Raw genomic sequence first — 24,183 nt, forward strand, 5'->3', positions numbered from 1 at the left:
GAGATTTAGATTTAATGGGTCCATACTCAAGACCAGACATCAGTATTTAAAAAAAAAAAGTCTTTCAGGCAATTCCAATGTACACCCAAGATTGAGAAGTACTTTTTTAAGTGAACTCAACCCTGGAACTTGCTGTCATTTAGTTGATTTATCATAATAGGAACTTTTGCTTTGCCCTGTGTTAGCTATAGCTTTTCTTTTTTTCATGGAGCTAAATTTGTCACTCTAACTCTATAGCTGGGTTATTGTTCCCCCTATAACACGTCAGCATCACATCTTTTGTTGATTCGCTAATTCGCAGCTTGTCCTATACGTGTGTTAGAGGCCTGCTTTCACACGCACTGTGTGTACCACTAACGTTTAACTAGTGCCGAAAGCCAATTGATAAACAGTAAGGATTATCTAACATACGTGAACTGGTTCTCCAGTTATAGGAATTAGGAGGGAATTTCACCTTTTTTTCCGCAATGAGGCTTTGGGTTATTGTTCAGAATATATAATATGCTCCTCAGAGTTCCCAGAAATGTTTGGGTGCCTCCTCTGAAGGAGTAGAATTATTATTCTAGTTTACCATATGGCTAAATTTCCCTTTTATCTCATTTTCAATTACTTCCTGGTCATTATGTATTCTCATTGAAAATTCACAGTAAATGATAAAATGGTCACACTCCTGGAAATCTGTACTTAGTAATATATTGCATAATATTAGCTTTAGGATCTGCCTGGTGAGACTTAAACTTCTATATTTATTATTTTGGCTTTCTTTTCTGTGCTGACCATCTGCTTTTTATACATCCCTTATATCATTGACACTTTTGTTCAATATCTGCTGTCATTCTTGGCCAGAAAATTTGGAATCATGCCAATTTGACTAGTAAATCTCTCTTTGAATCTAAGATGTTTCTAATCACATACATATAATGTGTGGTTGTGATGCTACCTTAGCCAGTAGGGGAAATGGAATTATCATAACATCATTATTCTGAGGGAATTTGAAGTCTTCTCTAGTATTTTCCAAACAATCCTAAAAATACTCAAGGGAAGCCCTGAACTTGGCCCTCTGGAATGTTATGTGAGTCTGCATCTTTTCTTTCATATCTAACTCACAGAAATGTCTTCTTTTTCTAAAAATAACAGATATCAGAAGTTTAGAAAAATGGGCATCTGAAAGGAAGGCTTCGATATCCAGTACCCTTGTGTCTTGGGCTTCCTGTCTGTGCTGGTGCCTAACTGAAGGGGTGATGCTGTTACTGGTGCTCTTGTGTCCCTGCCAACACTTCCAGGGCTGAGTACTGAGAGCTGTAACACTGCAGGCTACATCAGGATGAATTTACCTACTATTCCCAAAGTTAGTGAAATCATTCCCTCTCTTTTGGTTATTAAAACACTTCCCTTATTAATACTGAATCCTGTTGATTTAAAATCTTTAACCTCATCATTTATTCATTTATTCAACGTTCTTCCTTCATCTTCAGGGTAGGCAAACTGGGTTTTAGGGTCGATGCAGTATAGCTTGGTGCTTAAACCAGTGATTCTGCAACAAGACTTTGTGGGTTTGTTTCCTGTCACTTGGTACTTATATGGCCCTGGGCAGGTCACTTCTGTTTTAGTTTCCTCATTTGACAAATGGGGACACAGTGTATTTACTCTGTAGGGCCATTGTGACCATTAAATGGGTTATTTGACTGAAACATTCAGAACATGCCTAACATATTGCAAATATTTTAGATGTATTAGCTACTCTCATTATTTCAGTGGGTAAGAGTGTTCTCTCTCTCATTGCTTCCTTCTTTTTTTCTGTCTTTATTTCTTTGTGGTTGAGCTGTGAACAGGAAATAATAATTTTCATTTTTTTGCCCGCTTATGGCATAACTTCTTATCCTCTTTCTGTAGGTCATTACCTCTGACCCTGTTTGTCGGGAAGCATTTCCACAGTAAAGATGGAAGGAAGGATTTAGGTTGTTGAGGACCAGGAGATGGGGGCGGGGAGAAAGAGAGTGAGATAGGTCAAAACTTTTATCTTTTTGAACTAGTGTGGTAGGTCATTTCCAGGGGCAAAAGAGGATGAAAAAACCAATTCTTCAGAGAGGAAAAAAAGGTAAAAGCAGTTGAATATTAACTATGACAGACTTGAAGTAGAGAAACAGCGAAGAAGTTATTTTTTCCTTAAAAGTTTTCACTTACATTATTGGCCTTATTAGAGCATTACTTACCACGTGGTGCCATTTCAAAGAGCTCTGCAGAATCTGGAGTTTAGTTACTAGTTAGGGAGAAGGAGGAGACTAGTTAAAAGGGAATGAACATTATCTCTTATTGCATTAGTGGGACATATCCTGACGGATAGTATGCATCCAAACACACGTAAACACACACACAGAGATTTCAAAATTTCAGACAAATTCACTATGAATATTACTGAACAACACTTAATAAAAATATTAGCAAACAGAATATAGAACCATGTTAAAAGAACAATAAAGTATAAACAGGTGGTATTTTTCCCCAAAGATGATACAATAAAAGTGAACCAATTAATTCTTAACATCGATTGCTTAAAAAAGAAAATTTACATAATTTTAAACCAAAAAGTCTGGTAAATTTAAAAAATTCTGATAATTTTTAAATCTATTCTTTTATTTTTTAAGATTTATTTATTCATGCATACAAGAATCGGGTACAAGCCAGATTGTCCGGGAAGATGTCCGGGAAGGTGAGAGGATTCACCAGAGACAGAGCAGGGAACAGAACAGGCAGACTGACAAAATACACTGCAGAAGGGAGCAGTGGGCACAACAGGAGAGGTCTGCTGTGCCATGTGGGATTCTCGCTGGCTCAGCCGGGATTGAACCCCCACTGTAGAGACTGCGGACAGCTTCACAGTGCTGTGCTCAACCGCCTGCACCACCAGGGGAGGCCTTAAATCTATTCTTAATAACATAGATCTGTGATTAATTTTATAATGTGATATATAAACACAAAAACTAGGACTAGTTGTAATGAGGAAACAATTAGAAGCATTTTCATTAAAGATTATAGCAAAGATAAGCATTCTTACTACTACCATCTGTCACTGCTGGACAGTCCATTTAGAATTACTAGAAAATAGGAAGAAATAGATGTATTCAAAGTGGACTATGTTGTGTTTGTTATTTACTTCATGGAAAAGAATTTGAATGCCTTCTGAATTTCTCTATGTTATCTGAATGAATTGATTAAAATTGGAGTTACCAGTTACTGAATTGTTTGGTAAAATTCTTCTGTAAACAATTAAGCTTGGTATGCTTTTGTTTGGTGGAGAAGGTGCCCATCTAATGATTACTTTTATTCCTTTTTAATTGTCCTATTTAGACTTTTTAGGTCTTTGGTAATTATTTTTTTAAGTATTTTTTTTTACTTTGGAATAAATTTGGATTTAAGAAAAGTTGCAAAGAGAAAATGGAGAGCTCTCATATACCTTTCATATACCTTTCTCATATACCAAATTAATATTGGCACCATTTTATTAACTGTAGACTTTATTTGGATTTCACCTGTCTTTCCACTAATATCATTTTCCTGTTCCGGGGTCCAGTCTAGGATCCCATATTGCATTTAGTCATCATGTCTCCTTAGTTTCCTCTGGTCTGTTTTATAATCTTTCCTTCCTCATGAGCTGGACAGTTTGACCAATACAGGTATTTTGTGATATGTCCCTCAATTTGCATTTATTTGGTGTTTTTCTCAGAATTAGACTCAAATATAGGTTTTTTGGGGAAAGAAAATATCATAGAATGAAGTGTCATCATATAAAGCATCAGATTTTGAAATTATTCACTATTTCTACAAATGTTTAAATCAATTCTTATCAAATCAGGATTCAACTTTGTCTTTATGTATGCCTTTTGTTCATGCTGCCTACCTTGGTTTTATTATTAATTTTCTAATTTCTTATTGTGGATATTTCGTCCATTTATTTTCACTCTTCCTGGCTTATTATTCTGAGTAATCTAAGATTGAATTTTTCTCTGCATACCCATTTGACTGCATGTTACAGGTTTTGATACACAATATTGCCAATAATCTGTAATTTCTGAATTAACCTCCTCCTTGACCCAAGAATTATTTAAAATAGAACAGTTTCAATGGTTGTTTTATTTATCAGTTCGTTATTGTTTTCTAATTTCTTGTAATCAAAAAATATTTCTACATTTAGAATTTATATAGAAATTTATAAATTACGTGGTTATCTTTTATGAATATACATTCTGTGGGCATTAAAGTTTTTTTGTGGTCATTCATGGAAAAAGATTGATGTTCAGGTCTCTTTCTCTTTCATACACATACATATATACACACACTTACATTTGTCTCTGTATCCTGCAGTTCTAATTAATTTAGGATGCTTTGATGCCATGCTGACAGAGGTGAATTCAACCAAGTCTTGCCACTGTGAACATTGAAAAGAACGCTTTGTAATTAGTATGCAAACCAACAATGTCCTCATAGCTTTGTTTTGCTTTGTTAATTTTGATGGTACTATGTTATATAGTATGTAGATTGCATTAATTTTCTGTTGCTGTGTAACAAATTAGCTCAAACTTAATGGTTTGAAAAAATACCCATTTGTCATTAGATTGTTTCTGTGGGTAAGAAGGTCAGGTTCTGCTCAGGGTCTCAAATGATTGGAATCATTGTCAACTGCTGTGTCATTTGAGGTCAGGGTCCTCGTTCAAGGTCACTTACATGGACAAAATTTGGTTTCTTGGAGCTGTAAGATGAGAGACCTGTTTTGCTGGCCCGTGAGGGCATCTCTCAGCTCTAGGTATTGTGTGTAGTTCCTTGTCACTTAGCCCCATGTGTAGATCTTCCTACATGACCAATATGTGACTTCTGCTTTTCACCTCAAGGACTCATAGGATTATGTTAGGTCCAGTTGGTTAATATTCCTTTTGATGAACTCAAAGTCAACTAACCACTAACTTTCATTACTGTAAAATTCCTTTTGGCATTTTATGCACAGAATCAGCCCATCTTTTTAGAGCTTCAGCCCTATCTTCCCTAAATTTTTCATCTTCAAGTAGAGGGATTTATAGAAGGCATAGATACTAAGAGATAGACATGTTGGGGTTAAATTTTTTAATCATAGAGATTTTTATAATTATTTTATCTTCAGTATGGATCATAACTTTCTCATTATGTGATGTTTTAAAACACAATCACATCTAGTGCTTTCAAGCCTGAAACTTAAGATAGTATGAATTAAGACCCCCAACTCCTAATTTGTGTTGTTATTGTTTTATATTTTCCTGGTGTGCTTTTTTCCCACATTTTTAAAAGTTTTTGAAGTATTTTGTATTATAATGTCTCCAGTGTGTAACAAATCACTAGGTTTTATTCATAATTTAGGTTTTATTCATAATTTAACCAGAATATTTTCTCTTTATAATTGAGTTCAATCCATTTTTATTTATTTATATAAAAGATTTTGGTTTAGCTTTGTCACTATATTTTATGTTATTCCTTTGTTGGTGTTGCTACTTTTAAGCTCTTTAGTATTTGGTATTTTCCCCCTTCCTTTCTCTGTGTGTGTGTGTGTGTGTGTGTGTGTGTATGTGTAATATGGTATGTTTGTGTGTTTATTTAATATGAAAGCTTTGTATTCTGTTGCAATTATGATTAAGATAACTATAACTTCTGCAATATAGTTATTCCTTAAAACTTTGAATCGAACCTGTTGGTTCTCAACTATGAGCAAAGATAAAATTTATTTATTTCTAATTCCTCTCCTCCCTCATTACCCATATGATTTTAGTTGATTAAATTTTAGTTGATTAAATTACTTAGTGCATCTCATATTAACTCCTTGATTTTACTTATTACTTATTAACTCCTTCATTACTTATTAACTCCTAGATTTTAATAATGAAACAAAGCAATGTACTTGCCCCCTTATCTTTATTTTATTAGCACTTGTAAGTTTTATCATTTCTATACTGGGGGGTGGGTGGGTTTATAATACTTACATTCAGCTCTGTCATAATAATCCCTACTTTCTTTCATGTCTTTTCCTCACATTTAAATTCAGTGCACACTATCATTCAGTTCTTGCTGAGCTAAAGTTTACTTTCTAGTAATCTAAGAAGGAAATCACAATTCTTGAGTACTTTTACATTTAAAATGTTATACTCACCCAGCCTTAGTTGGGTTGAATATAACATTCTTGTGCTACAATATTTTCTGGAAGGATTTTATAGGCATTATTTCATTGTTATATAATGTTGCTGTGGAAAAAGCTTAGAAGAGCTGAATTTTTTTCCCTATGGAAGTTCATTGAACATTTTCCTTTTCCTGAATTTCTGAAGCATTCTTTATCTTAGTAAACCAATACATTTACTAGGCTATAGCTCATGAGTTATAGCTCATGGTTATCATGAGTTAATTTTTGTAGGGACCTAATCTGCTTTTCAGTCTTTATATTCATGAAAAGTTTAATAACATTAAATTTTTATGAACATTAAACATTAATAAAACATTTACATAAATAATTTCTTCTGTTATTTTGTTTCTCTATTTATTGGTACTAGTTATGCTTATACTTGATCTCCTTTTTAAACATTTTCTAGCTTACCTCAATCTTGCACTTCATGTTCTTTACCTGGCTTTTAGCAATGTTTATTTTGGCTTTGTTTTTGTGAGAAAATCATTTTCATGCACTTCTTTCTTACACTGTAATGCTTTCTCCTAAGTTCTCTGATCTCTATTTTGAGAACATACTTTATACATAAAACTACTTTATGAAACTCTAAGAAATCCTTTTCTTCTGTGGTGTATTTTTTTCTAGAATTATTTAACTGTCATTGATTTTTTTTTTAATATTACTTTCTTGCCTGCTTTTTATTTCTTGTAAAATCTTTGCTTATATCCTCTATGGATTCCTTTTTAATTACTATACAGTATGGAAGCAGATGAGTTATTCTCACATCAAATGTTTGCTGGATTTTCATAAGGAGGAATTTTCCTCTTGACTCTGAGCTGTATGTGCTCTTTTAATGTTATTCTTTCCCGGCTGTTAGATCCTGGCCGCTTCAGAGCAATTGCAGAATTGCTCTTATCCATTCTGACTCACCAGCAACAATGGTGTATCTTTGTGATGTCTTTTTTGGTCAACCTCACCAACTTATCCTTGGTTGAAAACTATAGCCAAAGAAAGTGCTTTACGGGTACACTCCATTTCTACTTCTCCATCAAAGTTGTTCACCTTGCTTTCTTCATGCCTCTGTCATGCAAGAGAAGCAGCAGACATCTTCCCAGGGAGATATCCTTGGATCTAAACACGTGAACAAAAGCGTATCAGAGATATCATATTTACACACAATTCAACTCTTAGTCCATTACTATAGGGCTTCCATTGTTATTTTCAGAGTCCACATTTCACTAAATACATCAAACTCTTTGGTCTAGCAAAAGTTTGTTCTTTAATATTCTCATGGGATTAAAATACCTATATGAAGAAATGTTAGGACAGGCCTAGAATGTTCTCCATGAAATAATTTCTGCTCTTCTATCTTTATACATGTCTGTGATTTATTTTAATACATATCAAACTTTGATATAAAACTTTGGTGGGTGTGAAGTTATAGGAATTTTAGATGGTCGTAGTTAGCATACATGCTCAAGATGACTGCAAGGGAGGGTCATGTGACCACATGGTAGAAAAGAAGAATTTAGCATTAACAAAGATGCACTCTTCTTATTGGCAAATTTGATCAGAACTCTAGAAGAGGGCCCATGGTGTGGTTAGTTCTAATATATCTATAATTCTTTAATATAACAAAAACTAAGAAAACAGAGTAGAAAAAAGACAGGGTTTTTAAAATTTAAAAATAAGGTTAAAAGAACCCAAAAAAAGACTAAGTAAAAAAATAATAGGAGAAAAATTACTTACTGGTATATAAATTCTCTGCACTAGCTGAAAGATGAAAAAGAGAAACTCAAGTATTTTATCTTTTATCCCAAATTAAAATAAATAATCATCAACCAAACTATCTTATTGTTGTCACTTGTCATGGCAACAATATATTTCAAAGATTCCATTCTGGAATGGATTTGGTTCTTGCCTTAGAAAGTATTGACATGCCCAAGTTGCTACTGTGTTCACTGGTTGCTATTGGGGAGAGAAGCTTGTGGTTCCTATGTCATTAGCACTGAAAGGTAGGTGTGTAAATCAATATCCCAATAGAATTTGGACAAAGCATATGGATAATTCATAGAAGGGGAAAACTATGCTTGAAAAAAACCATTAAAACTATTTAACTTTCCTTGAAGACATGGAAATGTAACCAATGAAATATTTTAAATATATATATATATAATATATATAAAGATAATTAAAAATTTAAAACCGATAAGTTCAAATATTGGCAAGGATAAAAACAAACCGAAACTTTCTCATACTACTAAGGGGGTATAAATGGATATAACTACTTTGTAGAGTCATCTGTTCAGTTATTGAAAAATTGAAAATCTTCAACCCAATTGTAGATCCATCAATTGTAGAAATATTTGTATAATCTGAGAACCAGGAGACATGGAAAGATACTTCTTTTGTAAGAGTTATGAAGATATAATACACATTCCATAAAATTCATTCTTTCAAAGTATACAAGTAGTTTTCAATTTCTTCATATTTACTTGACCAGTATAATTATTTAATTTTGAAACCTTTTCATTAACCCCTAAAGAAACCCCATGCCCATTAACAGTCACTCCCTGTCTCCCTCCTCCCTCAGCACCTGGCAAACACCCATCTACTTTCTGTTCTCATCTATTTGCATATTCTAGACACTTCATTTAAGTGGCATCATACAATTTATAGACTATTGTGACTCACTTCCTTTACTTTGCATAATCCTTTCAAAATACATCTCTATTCTAGCAAATATTGATATTTCATTCCTTTCTACTGCCAAATTGCATTCCATTGTTCTTCAAAGATATGGCTTCTTTAGCTCTTTCACGGTATTTATAATGGTTTATTAATAGTCTTTATCTAGTAAGTTTTACATCCTGTTTCCTCTGGGACAGTTTCTACTGATTGCTGTAATTCCCTTTTTCTTTGTGTGTGTCATGATTTTAATTAAAATCTGCATATTCTAAATAGTGCAATATGGTGGCTCTGGAAATCATATTTTCCCCTTCAGAACTGGTTGCTATGCTTGTTGCTACAGTTGTTGGTTTTATTTTGTAAAGGTAAGGACTTTTCTGAACTAATTCTGTCAAGTCTGTGTTTTTGTCATGTGTGACCATTGAATTCTTTGCTTAGTTAGTTTAGAAGTCATTAGGAGACTGGATGAATTTTTTCTTAGACTTTCAACCAGTAAGTCCTCAGCCTTTGCCAAGAGGCTCAGAATGTATTGTGGAATTATGTCCATATTTCCAGTTTATACAACTGCCTTAGCCTTTACTTCCAGATTGCAAAGAGCTCCAAGGTCACCCAGAGGTGAGAGATTAGAACTTTCTCTTGTCTTTCCTTGGTGTGTATAGAGTCCTGCATAAGAGCATGCCTTCTAGCTTCCCAGGAATATGTCAGAATTTTCAAACTCTCTTGTGAGTAATCTCATTCCCAAAATTTCCATTTTGGTCAGTTTTTTATTTGTGCCTATTGGTATTGTCACCTCAGGCAGATGCATCATTAAACAATTACCAATGACTGGTTTTGACAAACCTTCTGAGAATAGAGCTGCTTGCACTGAAGGAGCTCTCATCAGGTAAAATAAACAAAATACTCCCCAAAGACCCCTGCCTTCTAATACCATTGTCTTGGGGGTTAGGATTTCACTATGAATTTTGAAGGAACACAAACATTCAGGCCTGGGCTTAGGTCAACTCGTAAGTTTGTACCCTGAGACATGCAGCAAGTAGTTATAATATTCTGATCCTGCAGGAGCTATGACTATATTTGATTCACTAAAAAAATAAGTTATAAAAAAAATAAACATAGTGATGTGAGCGCTACTTTTTCGGGGAGATAACAAAGGAGTCAAATAGTGATGGCTCCCTCGAGGCTCGGGGGTTAGGGGGAACTATAAACCTATAGTGCTCTCTCTAGTAGTAGTGATGATGATTATTTTCACAGCTACTATGGATTTGAGATGGTTGGTTTTTAGTCTTTTTTTTTTTTAAAGATTTATTTATTTATACAAGAACCGGGGTACAGGCCAGATGCGTGGGAGGGTGAGAGGATTCACCAGAGACAGAGTGGGGAACAGAACAGGCAGACTGATGAAATACACTGCTGAGGGGAGCAGCGTGCAAGACGGAAGAGGTCTGCTGAGGCATGTGGGATTCTCGCTGGCTGGCCAGGATTGAACCCGCACTGCAGAGGCTGTGGACAGCTTCACAGTGCAGCGCTCAACTGCCTGCACCACAAGGGAGGCCCTTTTCAGTCATGTTTTTGAATAAATACTCCTTAAATGATTTCAATCTTTGATTAGTTCTCCACATTATGAGAATGTCAACTTTGACTAGTGTTCTCATTGTTTTTACAAAGGAGCATATTTTTATAGGTCCACCATTACAAAAATATTTGCACAAAATTGGTTTTGATAGAAAAAAATGGAAAAATTTCTTGCAGTAGGACCATGGGCTAATAAATTGTGCTTTCTTCCTACAGTGGAAGTCAGCAGCTAAAATAATGGACTTAGATATCTATACATGGATAATTAAAAGACAAAATTATAGAATGATACCTGTAGTATAATAATATCTATAAAATAAAGACACTGAATGATATTTTTATAGGTGCACAGAGAGAGTAAGTTATTTTCACAAAACATGGTTTGGGAGGCTAAGTACCATATGACACTGATGGGGAACAGAATTGGAATTAAAAAAAAAAACACAAAAAACCAAGTCCAGCTTTTTCAATAATGCTTTACTTTATAAAACAAAATCTAGATGCATGAGTAAATGCTATATTATTTTTTCTACTTTTCTTGATTTAAAACAGTAAGAAAGAAGAAAAAATCATAATGAATTGGATTCCTCTGTTCTCTGGGAATTCAGTTGACTCTGTCCGATTTTCTATAATCTATGGGTGGAGAGAAAACAAAAGTCAAGAGTAAGATAAATAACTGCTGAACCACCAGTGGGTTTGTTATAATATGATTCGGAAATGGTTTCAAATCTGGAATGCCAAATTCTGTTATTCATTTTGCTTTTAAATAATCTCAAGTTCAAACTAGACAGAAAAATATGAATTATTGGCTTTTTCCTATCTAAAAATCTCCATAGTGTTTTTCTGTTCTTGTCAGGGAAAGGACACTTTGACATTGCTTATTTTCTTTTTCTGCACAGTGTTGGTTTGCGACACCTCCATAGTTTCCAAATGAGAGGAAGGGAGCCGCTTGGCAACTGCAGCTCTAGAAAGAACATAGCCCCTCCCTTCTAGAGATACTGGGTGTTGTGGCAGCACACATTTCTACTTCACAAATAGGAAGTGGGAGACTCCAAAGTGCCATACGACAATGTCATTTTTTCTCATATGACTGTTTGACAAGGGTAATGAAAAAACAAATGCCAGCCCAGTTTCTCTGCTCCTGTGAGCCAGTTAACAGCTTTAAACCATGTTCTTATTACCACACGAAACCACTAGGTGTCACTAGAGGTAAAACTTGCAGGCATTCGTATAACCAGGGAAGCAAAACAGGTGAGTGCAATTCACCATGTTAATGGCAAAAACCTGAAATTTCAACGTTTAGATTACACAATGGAAAGTGGCCTCTCTCCAGCTCAATACCCTCAGGAAAGGGTCTCAGACCCTTTCTATCATATCTGCATAGTGTGTGAAGTCATGTAGGTTGACGTCAGTTTTTAACAGAGAAATAACCAAATAAGCTCACAAAACTCACAAAGTATTTTGGCCTCACTCTTAAAACATAGGGTTAAAATCCCAATACTCAAATGCTGAAATCCCTCTAGGGAATTATATCTAAAATTTCAACAGCTGCCCCCATGTGGTAGGGAGTGAGACAAGAATTGAGGTAAGTACCTCTTGTCTGCCCCCCACCCCCAAGCCATTTCTACTGTTATCTATGATTTTTTTCCCCTTCTAGGTCTTTATTCTGAACACCAATGTTGATAATAATATGAATTCAATACATATTTGTTGAATGAATAAGGGGAAAAATCAACTTTTTTTTAATGCCTTGCTTTCTACTATTTTCTTGCATTCATTTTTTAAACACAATCTTCACAGAAACCCTTTGAAGTAGCTGTTATGTAGCCTTTGCTTTGTACAATCAATGCTCATGGAATATAATCACAAATGATTTCTACTTTTATTTCTAATTAGCCTTTATTCAGGAAAACTCTTCTTTGCTGGTGAATAAAAATCCTCAGGCAAATACCTATAACATTTCTGAACCCTTATTGCTACTGAATTGTGAACTTTAAGTGATTATAGGATGTTTTAATCCTATAATCACTTAAAGTTCACAATTCAGTAATTTTATTTTTTTTTAAAGATTTATTTATGCATACAAGAACTGGGGTACAGGCCAGAAGTTGGGGGGTGAGAGGATTTACCAGAGACAGAGTGGGGTACAGAACAGGTGGATTGACTGAAATACACCATTGAGGGGAGCAGTGGGCGAGTCAGTAGAGGTCTGCTGCACCATGTGGGTATCTCCCTGGCCGGGGATCAAACTCGCGACGCAGAGGCTGCGGATAGCTCCATAGGTTGTGTCTTAACCCCTTGCGCCATCAGGGAGGCTCCACAATTCAGTAATTTTAACTGTCCAATTGCATGTAATAATACAATTTATTTCACTCAAAACCACAGTTTCTCCTCACCCAAGCAAAGGATGGTCGGGCAGTTCCCAGAGGAGGGTAAGATATATTTCTTCTCCTTTTCTTACTCAAGTCTTCCCAGACTCCCTAACCTTGATGGGAGAGGGTGGGAAAGAAGAAGAGACAAGTAGGGCAGGAAAATTTGTCTTCATGGAGCCATGCTTTTGAGATATTCAGATTTCTACCTAGAAACATTTGCTTTTACCTCCCAGATATAAGCTAAGCATGTTCCTTTGGCTGACTGTGCCCTTTTTTCTTCATATACTTTCTTTAATACATTTTTCTCTTTAATACCATGACATTTTCTCCTTATAATGATAGAATTCCCAGTTTTAGTGAGTAAATGGCCACTTAGAATAAAGAACTATATTTCCCAGCTTCCCTTGTTGTGGTCCATGTACAAATTCACAGAAGCATCCTTAGATGGTAAGGAGTGTTTCATGTCCTCTTTTCTCTTTCCCATTGGCTGCAGCAAAGATGTGATTGTTGCAAACTGACAATGAGCTGAAGCCCTGTACTGAGGGTCTTGATGATCACTGATCTGAATTGACTGCCCTGCACAAACTATGCCTGACTTTTATTCATAATACAAAGACAAACTTCTAATCTACTGTTTTAAGTTTTATTGTTTGCAGGCAAACATAATCCTAAGTGAAACTTGTTTAATTCTTATTAAATCTCAAGAATATCTATTGATATGAGACTAAATACTATTATTTTATTGCAGTTTCTTCATGCTTTACTTCCAAAATTCTCTTTCTCTTAGATAAATTGTCTTATTTTTATCATGTGTTATGAAAAGTTGTAATAGGAAGTTAGGATTTGGTGAGTTTCCTTCCTAGAATGGTCATTCCCTGTTAGATTCTGAGGTGCTATGTGACTTTCAGTTTAAGGCCATATTATATGAATGAAATATTTTGCAGTCACTACCTCCTTTCGCAAATTCATATTGCATATTAGCATATTAGAGTGGCAGTGTACCCTGGAGGTCAAAAGATATATTTAACTTTCCTTAACCCAGCAGTTTTTGATCACATTTGATTATGCAACCCTTTTATCTTACAACATCTATTACTCATGCTAGATTAGAGTCCTTCATCCTGACACATCACAGTGGGCTCCTCATGCTTCTTGGGTCAATGGTCCATGAGTTTTGCTCACTGACATGTCATGATGCCAGTCTCTCTCTAATTTGCAGATTCAAGTTAGATGCGCATGGAATTTCTTTAGTTTAAAATTATCTCAAATTTTGCTTAAATCTTTTGGTGCCCATTGTTGATCATCTGCATCACAAAATAAAGAACAAGTATCAAACATTAATACTGGGAAGATTTTTAAACAGTCAATCATACTTAAATTCATGGCTTATTTTTGTGAAGTAACAGTTTTTGTGGTTGTGAATTTATGGTAGACGTATATGGCATCATCCATTTGTTGGAAAGTTATTCAGAAGTTTTATGATAAAATACATTTTGTCAGCAATTCATGGTGAATCTCAAGGGTACAACTGAGACACTAGAGAGCCATCACTCTCTGGATGGATGGTGTACTCAAAGGCAGGCAATGAGGAATGGAGTTAGGGCAGGATGGGGAGGAGGTGGTGAGAAGGTGTTGCTTTCTTTTCAATGAAACCTCTAAAAAGTCCACACTTTCGAGCTTTACAAACTATGCCAAAGAGACTTTCCTGATTTTTCCTCTCAAGTTCTCTCTTTTTTCTCTCTCTTTATTTTAATGCCTCAAAATGAGAAGGACATGACTAGGATGAGTAGGGATAATTCTGATTCCTTTATTACCTAGGACTTAATTTTAGGAATGAAAAATATATGGATAAAGGCAATACCTAATAGAAGAACTATCTACAAAGCAGAATGTTGACACCATCCCCACCATGTATGTGATAGTTTAGTTTCATTGTATTTGATTTTAATTTAGTTATTTTTAAACTTTTCTTTTGATTAAAAAGGAAATTTCTCTAAAATGGAAAATAAATAATTATACCTAGATTTTATTTAAAAATTCTATTTTCACATTTTAAAGAAAATTTCTCAAATAATAGGCTATACTTTTTTTTTTTTTTAAGTGGTGCACAGGCTAGAGTCACAGAGGGTGAGAAGATTCACCAGACAGAGCAGGGAGCAGAACAGACAGATGTATGGAAATACACTGCTGAGGGGAGCAGCAGGTGAGACAGGAAAGGTCTGCTGTGCCATGTGGGCTGCTCCCCAGATGGCCAGGGATCGCACTCACACCTCAAAGGCCGTGGACAGCCTCATAGCGCTGCGCTCAATCCCCTGTGCCGCCAGGGAGGCCCAGGCTTTACTTTTTAAAAGTTCTTTTTTTTGGGATACAGAAATTTGGCAGGGAGGACTAGTTATACTGCATTTTCATCTAGACATGGAAATTTTCAGGACAAATTATTACATTTAGAATGAAATTCTTATAATAGAAAATGGGGGGTGGGAAATAAAGTTCAAAAACAATTATAGACCACAATCTATTATATTCTCAGTTACAGGAAAATTTAAAAAGTGTTGCAAAGAGACTCAAGATTCTCCTTTGGCAGTCTTTAAACATGAAAGTCTGTGATACTCTTGGGATACCACCATGATGACTTTATTTTGAAAAAATTCAGATAATATGTGGGGCACAAGAATATTGGATAGTAATTGCTCTGGCTTTTCACACTAACAAATTTCTTTTTTTTTTTTTAAAGATTTATTTATTTATTTATACAAGCACTGGGTACAGTCAGAAGCACGGGAGGGTGAGAGAATTCACCAGGGCCAGAGCGGGGAGCAGAGCAGGCAGAAGGACCGAAGTACACTGCTGAGGGGAGCAGCAGGTGGCAGGAGAGGTCTGCGCACCATGTGGGACCCTCCTCCAGTGGCCGGGGAGCAGCCGGGGATCGAACTGGTGCTGCAGAGGCTGCAGGCAGCTTTGCAACCCAGCACTCAACCGCTGCGCCATCGGGGAGGCCCCACACTAACAAATTTCAAAAGCAAATTTAAAAACACATAAACTGCTCAAATACATTTAATTAGACCCAACAACAAAAACCAATATATAATTATATATTATATAAATATATATTATATATAAAAATATATAAAATATATAAATATATATATAACTCAAATATAATCAAACATGGAAAAATTTCTTTTTTTCAAAGTGTTTAACAGGATAAACACACCAAAAAATGCTTGATGGGATATTAAGAATAAAAATTTAGACACTGAAGATTCATCAGTGAGTTAAAGGAAATAGTATTAGGGCCTCCCCAGTGGCGCAGCGGTTAAGAACTAGGCTGCGAAGCTGCCCGCAGCCTCTGCAACTCCGGTTCGATCCTGGGCCGCAGACCTCTCCTGCCCTCTGCTGCTCCCCTCAGCAGTGTACTTCATCAGTCTTCCTGTTCTGCTCTCTGCTGTGGCTCTGGTGAATTCTCTCACTCTCCCCGGCTTCTGAATGTACCCAGTGCTTGTATAGATAAATAAATAAATTTTTTTTTTTAAAAAGGAAACAGTATTATTGTCTCTATGGTTACCTTCTAGTGTGGGGAGTCAGACACTAAACAAGTACATGATACAAAACACAGTATGTCACATGGCTATAAGTACCACAAAGAAAAACAAGGTAGAGCAAAGGGAGGTGCAGGTGTTGTTTGAGATTTTTAATGATGTGGCTAGCAAATGCTTTGGCAACAAAGTGACATTTGGGCAGTGATTTAAAGAGAATTGGAGCAGGAGCCAGGCATCTCTCTGGAAGGGTATTCCAGGGACAAGAAACAGAAGATGTAAAGGCTCTAAGGCCGGAGCAGGCATAGACCTCAAAATCTACCAAGTAAACCACTGTAATTGGATATAAGTGAAAGAAGTGTCAAGCAATAGGAAAGAAGGAGAGTGTTGGACTTCAAAAACTAAAATAGGCATTTCACTGTTACTGTGTATGAGAAAAGAAACCAATTGGAGCTTTGGGCAGAGGAAGGACCCATCATTCTGCTGCTATTTTGAGAACAGCCTGAGCTGGTCTAAAGCAGAAGTACACAGACCAGTTAAGAGGTGGTTGTAATTGTGCAGCCAAGAGTGATGTTGGACTAGAGCAGAAGCAGTGCAGGCAGGAAGAATGGTCAGACTGATTATTTTCAAGTAAGGCTTCTGTTTTAGCTGATGAAATGGATGTGGACGTATGAAAGAAATAGAGAAATAATGAACAAATAGAAGGATGAATATCCCATTCTATAAGAGAGAGAAGTCAGTGGGGAAGCAAGGTGGGTATAGAAGTTACAAAGTTTAGTCTTTATATATTAGTTATACACATGTTTTAGTGGAGATGCTGAGTGAATAATTGGGTGTTAGGATGTATCATCCGACCCTGGAGAAGGTATGGATTAGACAACAAAGAATGGAACCAAAATGAGTTAAGGGCTAGATGGATCAGTTTGGAGCTTCAACCCACACAGTAGAGGAAATGAAATCCAAGTTGGACTAAAGAGATAAATGTTAACAACCAAAACAAAACAAACAAACCCTCCAGAAAATAAAAGTATATTTGTACTCTCTGAATCACATAGGTTGTACTGAGTATAATATAATGAAAAAATAATATTGATAAAGTTATGCACTTACAAATTTGAAATATCATCAAAAATATATGAAATATATGTGAAAAATCATAAAAAATGTACGATGTGAATAACTGGGGGGAAATGTTACATAGACATGACAAACATGAGTTAATAACCACATATAAAGAAGTTTTACAAGGCTAAAATCCAATATAAAGAAAATCAAAGGGGGCCTCCCTGATGGTGCAGGGGTTAAAGTCTCAGCACTATCAAGCTAACTCCAGCCACTGAGGCATGAGTTTGATCCCTGGCCAGGGAGCTGACCCACAAGGAGAGGCTGACCTCTCCGGTCTTGGCTTCTGCTGCTCCCCTCAGCATTGTATTTCAGTGCATCTGCCTATTCTGCTTCTCACTGTCTCTGGTGAATCCTCTCTCCCTCCTACCACCACCCCTGCCCCTCTGGCATATACCCCAGTTCTGATATGCATAAATAAATAAAAGTAAATCTTAAAAAAATAAGAAAAGCAAAGGTCAAGAAGATATATTTTATGGAAAAGTATAAAAAAAAACACATATATTTTTCAGTGTTCACACAGACCAATAATCAAAATGATGTGGATTTAAACAAAGCACTCCTTCCCATTTTCTTGCTTATAAAAATACGTGTCCCCAGCTACACTGCAAAAGAGCTGTGTGGGACTACACTCAGACTCTCATCCGGTGCTAGAGGAATGGACCCTCATACCATGTAATTAGGATCTTCTTAAGATTCTTGGAAGACTTTGCCTGTGACACAATAATCACAATTTAAGAGATCCAAAAATGAGAGATTCAACTTTTGTTTATAAATAGTCACTTCAGTATTATTTATACTGTGAAACATAGGAATAACTTAAGTATCAACTGAAGAAACAGGATTACTTCAATTATGAGGCATACTCCAAATTAAAGAATTTTAGGCAGATATTAAAATTATGTTTTGGAGAATTTTTAAAGATGATGGAACTCTAACAATAAAATTTTTACTCAATCAAATCAATACAAAACTATGTACATCATGAATCCATTGATATAAACATTAAAGAAAAATAGCTCCCCATATAAAAAAATTAATGGATAATTAATATACATAATTGGGAACATAGAGAAATGGAACATAAGACAATAGAAATTACCCACAACTCAGAGAGAGAGAGGCCAGTCTAGACCATCAAACTCTAGCCAAGTCAGCCCAGACTTGAAGAATTTCCCAGGCAACCTACAGGATATTGAGAATAATAGGTCTTTATTGTTTTAGACCACTAAATTTGGTTGTGATTTGTTACAGAACAAAAGCTCGCTGAAGCATTAATTACTCAATCCCAGGGAGAATAGTTCTCTCCTCTTTTGCAATGTCTGGGAAAGGAAGTTTCTGACTTTCTGTAGAAAGGAATAGTACATATGAACCAGAAGACAAAAGGACATCATTGTTGCCTACACTGTTTCCTCTAGAAAGTCAAACTTTATGATGGATGGAAGCTTCTGTTAACTTTGAATGGTAGCATAAGCCCCTCTGGTCCTGAGAAAAGCCCGTGAAGAGAAGTGCATCAGAGCTTCAGGGCTTCGTGGGTGCTGCCTGCCTGCCATTGCTTCAGCAGGTCTTGTAAATTTGAAGGCACCCCTTTAATTTACATAATGGGAAGAAACTCTGGACCCTAATTAATTGAATTAATAGTCACACTTCTGGGTGGAGGAAAACACCTGAATATCATATATTTTTCTGTCAGGTGACTGTAAAGGAAAGGGAGGGAATTTGAACTGCATGTGAGTGTTGGAAAAACATGTTGTCATTTCTTGGCAACGCTTTCCAATTTTTTCTTAAGGAACTTGGGTGGAAATTTTTCCTTCCCTTCATTTTTTTAGCTCATGTGCATTTTCAGGGTAATACAATCCTTATATTTCTGATTCATTTACACTTAACCCATCACAATGTTTTCCAAAAACTATTTCCACTGGACCTTTGAAACATGATTCCATTTACCAGTGAATGAGTTCAGAATCCTGCTTATCCCATATAGCATACACACACAAAGATGAAGTGACATCTCCCAGGAAAATTATTGGAATGAAGATTCAAGAGAAAATAAGAATCAACTGGATAATTTGCTCTAGTGCTCACTATGCTCAATAGACTTAAATGAAAGGAGCCAGAAATAAGCAATAACAATTAGTTTGATGGAGAGGAATGGGCAGAACCACCCTGGAAATGTTGGATTTTCAAAGCCTGCAAGGATGCATGGATCATTTCACTTGACTGTAACAACTGCAATAACTCACCTGGAGCAAACTTGGTTGTGTGGGGTCAGTTTCCCCAAAACGGTCAGGTAGGCGTTTCTCAATATGGCTACAATAGGCCTCTTCCAATATGTGTCACCTTGATATAAACTAACAGTGATACCTGAGCCTCAGGAATCCTATGACCATTATGTAAAGAATGCAGATTATTTTAAGTTTAAAGCAGTGAAGGCCTTAGTATTTTTTTGTCCTTTGCCCTTTTTCCTAATCAGAGAAGCAATTACTGCTCCACCCAAAGGAAGGTAGTTTGTAGAGATCATTCAGGTATAGATTTATCAGCAAACATGTTCCCTCTGTCTGAGAATCTCGTCTTTACTCTCGGAGCGAGGATGAGGTGATTCCATTCTTGTCTGTCATGTGAAATATCACCCCCTTCGGGATGCTCAAGTCCTTGAACACAGGAGACATATTCCCTGGTCCACTCCATTTTCTTCAGATTTTAGATTCCCCATAGGTATGTTATTAAATTGAATTTTTCCTTTGCTAGCTTGACTAATGCAGTTTTGATTACTCATACCAGAGGTGTGGGGTATTTTTGGTGTCCAGAATTTTTAGTGGGGCTTTGTTTCAAAGGCAGATTGATTGAGTTATTGGCCATGTGATTTCACTCAATCTCCAGCCTCTCTTTCTTTCATGAAACCCTCTACTAACACAGTTGGCCTTTTTGGTCTGGCCAGAAGCTATCTAGGACCCCACCATAGTCATTTTGTTAGCGTGGACACAGTGTGGACCCAAGACACAGCTTGGCCCACCAAGAGTCACCAGGACACTGTCATCACTAGGGAAATTCCAAAGACTTCGAGGGCCGTCCAGGAAACAGGGACAAAGACCACTCAAATTCTTTCACGCAACGCTTAACTAACCTCATTTCAGCCACACTGAAAATCTTTAGGGAGGGTCTAATTGACAGAAGCTTGCAGTAGGGTTTCAATACACATTGAATTTGCCTGGTTTTTTTTTTTTTTTTTCCAAATCTGTTGTAAGGAAATCAGATTTGTAAAAAATTGAATGCAACAGCCATGGAGAGTTATAAAATAATCATGTGACAGATGGTGTGATATAAAATTATGCTTAAAGACTCTTAAAAGACATGCGCCTCCCTGGTGTGTGAAGCTGTCTATAGTCTCTGCAGCTTGGGTTCTATTCCCGGCTGGCCAGGGAGATATCCACATGGTAGACTCCAGATCCAGTGTACTCTTTAAATGCCTTGCAATAGGAGACTCTGAAGTGTACACTGGCTGTGAGATTAAAGTGGAAAAGCGTTGTGTTCTTCCTGTGTATCATTAAGAGATAGAAAATAAAGCTGCAACCTAGACTAGTTGAAGGCCATGATGAGGATAAAAAAAAAAAAAACTGTTTCATGCTTTTATTTGCACTAAGTTCCAACTAAGGAACTGGTTTAATGAGAGAAAGAGAGATTAGAAGTGGTTACAACTATTTTTATTTCCATTTATTCCTATTTTATGTCAACTATTATTTGTGTATTTTCCAAATTTTCTGCAGTAAATATGTATTTTTCCCTTAAAAAGTACAAAATGGTTATATGGTATTAAGTTATTTTTTCATGACTTTTTCCCCTTTTTCTATTCTTGAAAAATGTAAATTATGTTCTATATTTTGTACAAGGAAAAGCCTTTACTTTTATCCTTGGAAAAGACAACCAATAAAAGGTTTCAAAGAGCAGGAAGTGATTACACGAAGATTCAATTGAGTGTTCTTTTCAAAACTAAATTTTCTTAATAAATATTAATTGCCTTGATGTGTAAAACTATACTTTCTGGTTGGTCCACAACTTGCTGTATCAAATGAAGTACATTTGTACCCATATGGAGCCCTTGTCTGTTCTTTTGCTTTTAGGATAAATTTCCCCCAATTCTGAAGTTAGTAGTAGAGATGTTATCCAATGGAATAAATTAATGTCACAGAGTTTACATTTATTGAAAAACTTAGAATATATCTCTTATATGCTTTACAAAAATTTGGGGTACTGTTCAAACATAGTCTGTGAACTATTGTCAAATTAACATTATTCCCATTGTAGAAAGAAAATAATAATAGAGAGAATCCACATGCATTTTAACATGTCAGATACAAATTGTTGTGTTTAATCTCTTTGTCTATGTTAGATTTTAGTTCACAGCATTCCTTCATTTTACCATTGAACTGCAATGCTCAAATTTAGAAGTGCCCTAAGATGCACTCCTTTAAGTATCTTTCATGAAATAACCCAAGTAGGAACTAAGCTAACCTTTTAAAAGCCTAAATTGGGATATTCCCTCCTTGTCTCTCGCTTATTGTTGGAGACCCCTAAGGCATACAGTGCTGAGAGGAGGAAAATATCAAGGTCGTGGCTAGAAGACTGGTCATGGCTAAAAAACCGATCAGCTCGGCTCGAAGACTGGCCGGTGCACAGAAGGGGATGTTCTTTCTTGTGTCTGCGGAAACTATGTCTGGGGGACAAACTAGATTAGAAAAAGAAACAGAATAACCTGATGGTGCAGAGCCTTGGCGGTAAATGTGTGCCCCGACAAGGCCAAATGCTAAGAGAATGCTTCATTGTCTAGTAACTAACCTGAGGGAGGTGGGGGCTGCTTGTATCAATAAAAATGAGTTGCACCATGCGCTCGGGATGTTTGCGCACGAGTGAGAGACTTTGCATCCTGTGGGTCCCGCTTCTCTCAAACTCTATTTTGTGTCTGTCATTTCTTTTATTTCCTCGGTTCAATCGGATTCCTCTCTCAACCTTGTTCACCGGAGCTGGACTCTGACAGCTTATAGCCTCTCAATATTTCAAATCACAGCCTGTCAGAATTAATACACATAATGCAGTCATTGGCAAAGTGTCAATTAAGGATCGTCCAGTAGATCCTTGGAAGCCCCCGAGACCCTATCAGGGGTTCATGAAATCAAAATTATTTTTATAATAATGTATCTGTGGGGCCTTCCCGGTGGCGCAGCGGTTGAGCGCTGGGTTGCGAAGCTGCTCAGAGCCTCTAAAGCGCTGGTTCGATCCCCGGCTGCTCCCCAGCCACCGGAGGAGGGTCCCACATGGCGCGCAGACCTCTCCTGCCGCCCGCTGCTCCCCTCAGCAGTGTACTTCGGTCCTTCTGCCTGCTCTGCTCCCCGCTCTGGCTCTGGTGAATTCTCTCACCCTCCCGTGCTTCTGACTGTACCCAGTGCTTGTATAAATAAATAAATAAATCTTAAAAATAATAAAAAAAAAAATGTATCTGTGATGAGTCCTTTAGTATGAATCAAGGTGGTGGCCCCACACTATACTCCTAATCACTGTATTCTTTATTGCCACAAACTCACAGTCAAGAAAAAAAAAAAACAAAAAAAAAAACAAGACAAGACAGGCAAAACCAGTACATGTCTTTTTAATATTCTGTCTAATGAAATGCAAAGCACACATAAAACACTTCAGCTATATAATGAAATATGACAACTTCATATTTTCGAGGAAAAGCATTTGTGTGAATATTTGAGTTGTGCACTGAATTGGCCACTTTATTCTTGGAACATGTATTTTTTGACTTGGAAGAAGGAATAACACACTATGGTTATTCATACTCGGGTAGTCGGTAGTTGGCAGACATTTTCTCAAAAAAGAATGAAGTGAGCTTGTCACTTCGGGGAAAACAAGTATCTATTGCCAATGATAAAATTAAAGTTTTAAAGAGAAAATTGGAATCTTGGAAAATTTTATTCATCACCATGAGCTTGACAGCTTCCCAATACTTAAACACTTTTCTGATGCAATTGGTGGTGATATTGATAAATGTGATTTTGTGTCAACATTTGGAAGATCTGTAGAACTCAGTAAGCCAATATGTTCCATCTTACCAATGTATGATGTTACAAAACCAGGCATGAGCAAAAGATCTCCTCAAATTGCAGGACAGAAAATGTTATTAATGGGACAGATTATGAAAAGGTTGCTGATATGGTTTCAGATTCCACATTGCAATGAACCTTTAATAAATTACTGCTTAATTTTAGCGCAGTTACCAAGAGTAGCCACAAAGACTGATAAGGCATATGGAAAGATTTGACATCAAAGGCGACTACAGTGGTTCTTTTGCAAGTACATTTGTTATTGAGAAATGCTAGTAAAACATGACTTTATTGAAATTACTGCTTAATTTACAAAGTGTTTTCCTGCGTGCAAATGGTGTCTATGAGCAGTAACTGTGTCATAATTTTCTTTTCCATTGGTAGTTTACATGGTGAAAACAGGTTATTGGCATTTGTAAAAGCCCATTTTGATAAAAGGGTCTATTGGCACTTGTAAAAGTCCATTTTGATTAATGGTACATCTTAAAGACACTATATTGAACAATGACTTCAATTTTTAATTTCCTTGTGAACAAATTCACCCGTTGAAATTTCCCATGGATAAATGACTTATTAAAGATAAGTTTAATATGTCTTTAAAATGCACTTTAGCTCTTAAG

General features: G+C 36.3%; 1 protein-coding gene and 1 long non-coding RNA gene across 4 annotated transcripts in view; one reads left to right on the plus strand and one right to left on the minus strand.

Moving 5' to 3' along the window:
* MROH9 (maestro heat like repeat family member 9) overlaps nt 1-8,039 on the minus strand; it is a 50,253-nt gene extending 42,214 nt beyond the window's left edge. The window contains exons 1-4 of one of the 3 annotated variants that reach the window (XM_054693481.1): nt 7,925-8,039; nt 7,238-7,306; nt 4,342-4,426; nt 2,214-2,260 (exon numbers count right to left, since the gene is read on the minus strand). In XM_054693481.1, coding sequence (XP_054549456.1) covers nt 2,214-2,260; nt 4,342-4,393 — 99 coding nt within the window. In that variant the 5' untranslated portion in view covers nt 4,394-4,426; nt 7,238-7,306; nt 7,925-8,039. Of the gene's footprint in view, nt 1-2,213; nt 2,261-4,341; nt 4,427-7,105; nt 7,307-7,924 lie in introns of those variants that run through there. The other 2 variants (XM_037504436.2, XM_037504438.2) reach the window with 2 other exon arrangements.
* A 50-nt stretch (nt 8,040-8,089) lies between these two features.
* Nucleotides 8,090-24,183, plus strand: part of LOC119240075 (uncharacterized) — a 31,815-nt gene continuing 15,721 nt past the window's right edge. Inside the window, exon 1 of the long non-coding RNA XR_005124072.2 lies at nt 8,090-8,190. This is a non-coding gene — a long non-coding RNA (uncharacterized LOC119240075). The remainder of the gene's footprint in view (nt 8,191-24,183) is intronic.

The sequence above is a fragment of the Talpa occidentalis genome, unplaced genomic scaffold, assembly GCF_014898055.3.
Source record: "Talpa occidentalis isolate TD23 unplaced genomic scaffold, MPIMG_talOcc4v2.1 talOcc4.12, whole genome shotgun sequence".
Classification (NCBI taxonomy): domain Eukaryota; kingdom Metazoa; phylum Chordata; class Mammalia; order Eulipotyphla; family Talpidae; genus Talpa; species Talpa occidentalis.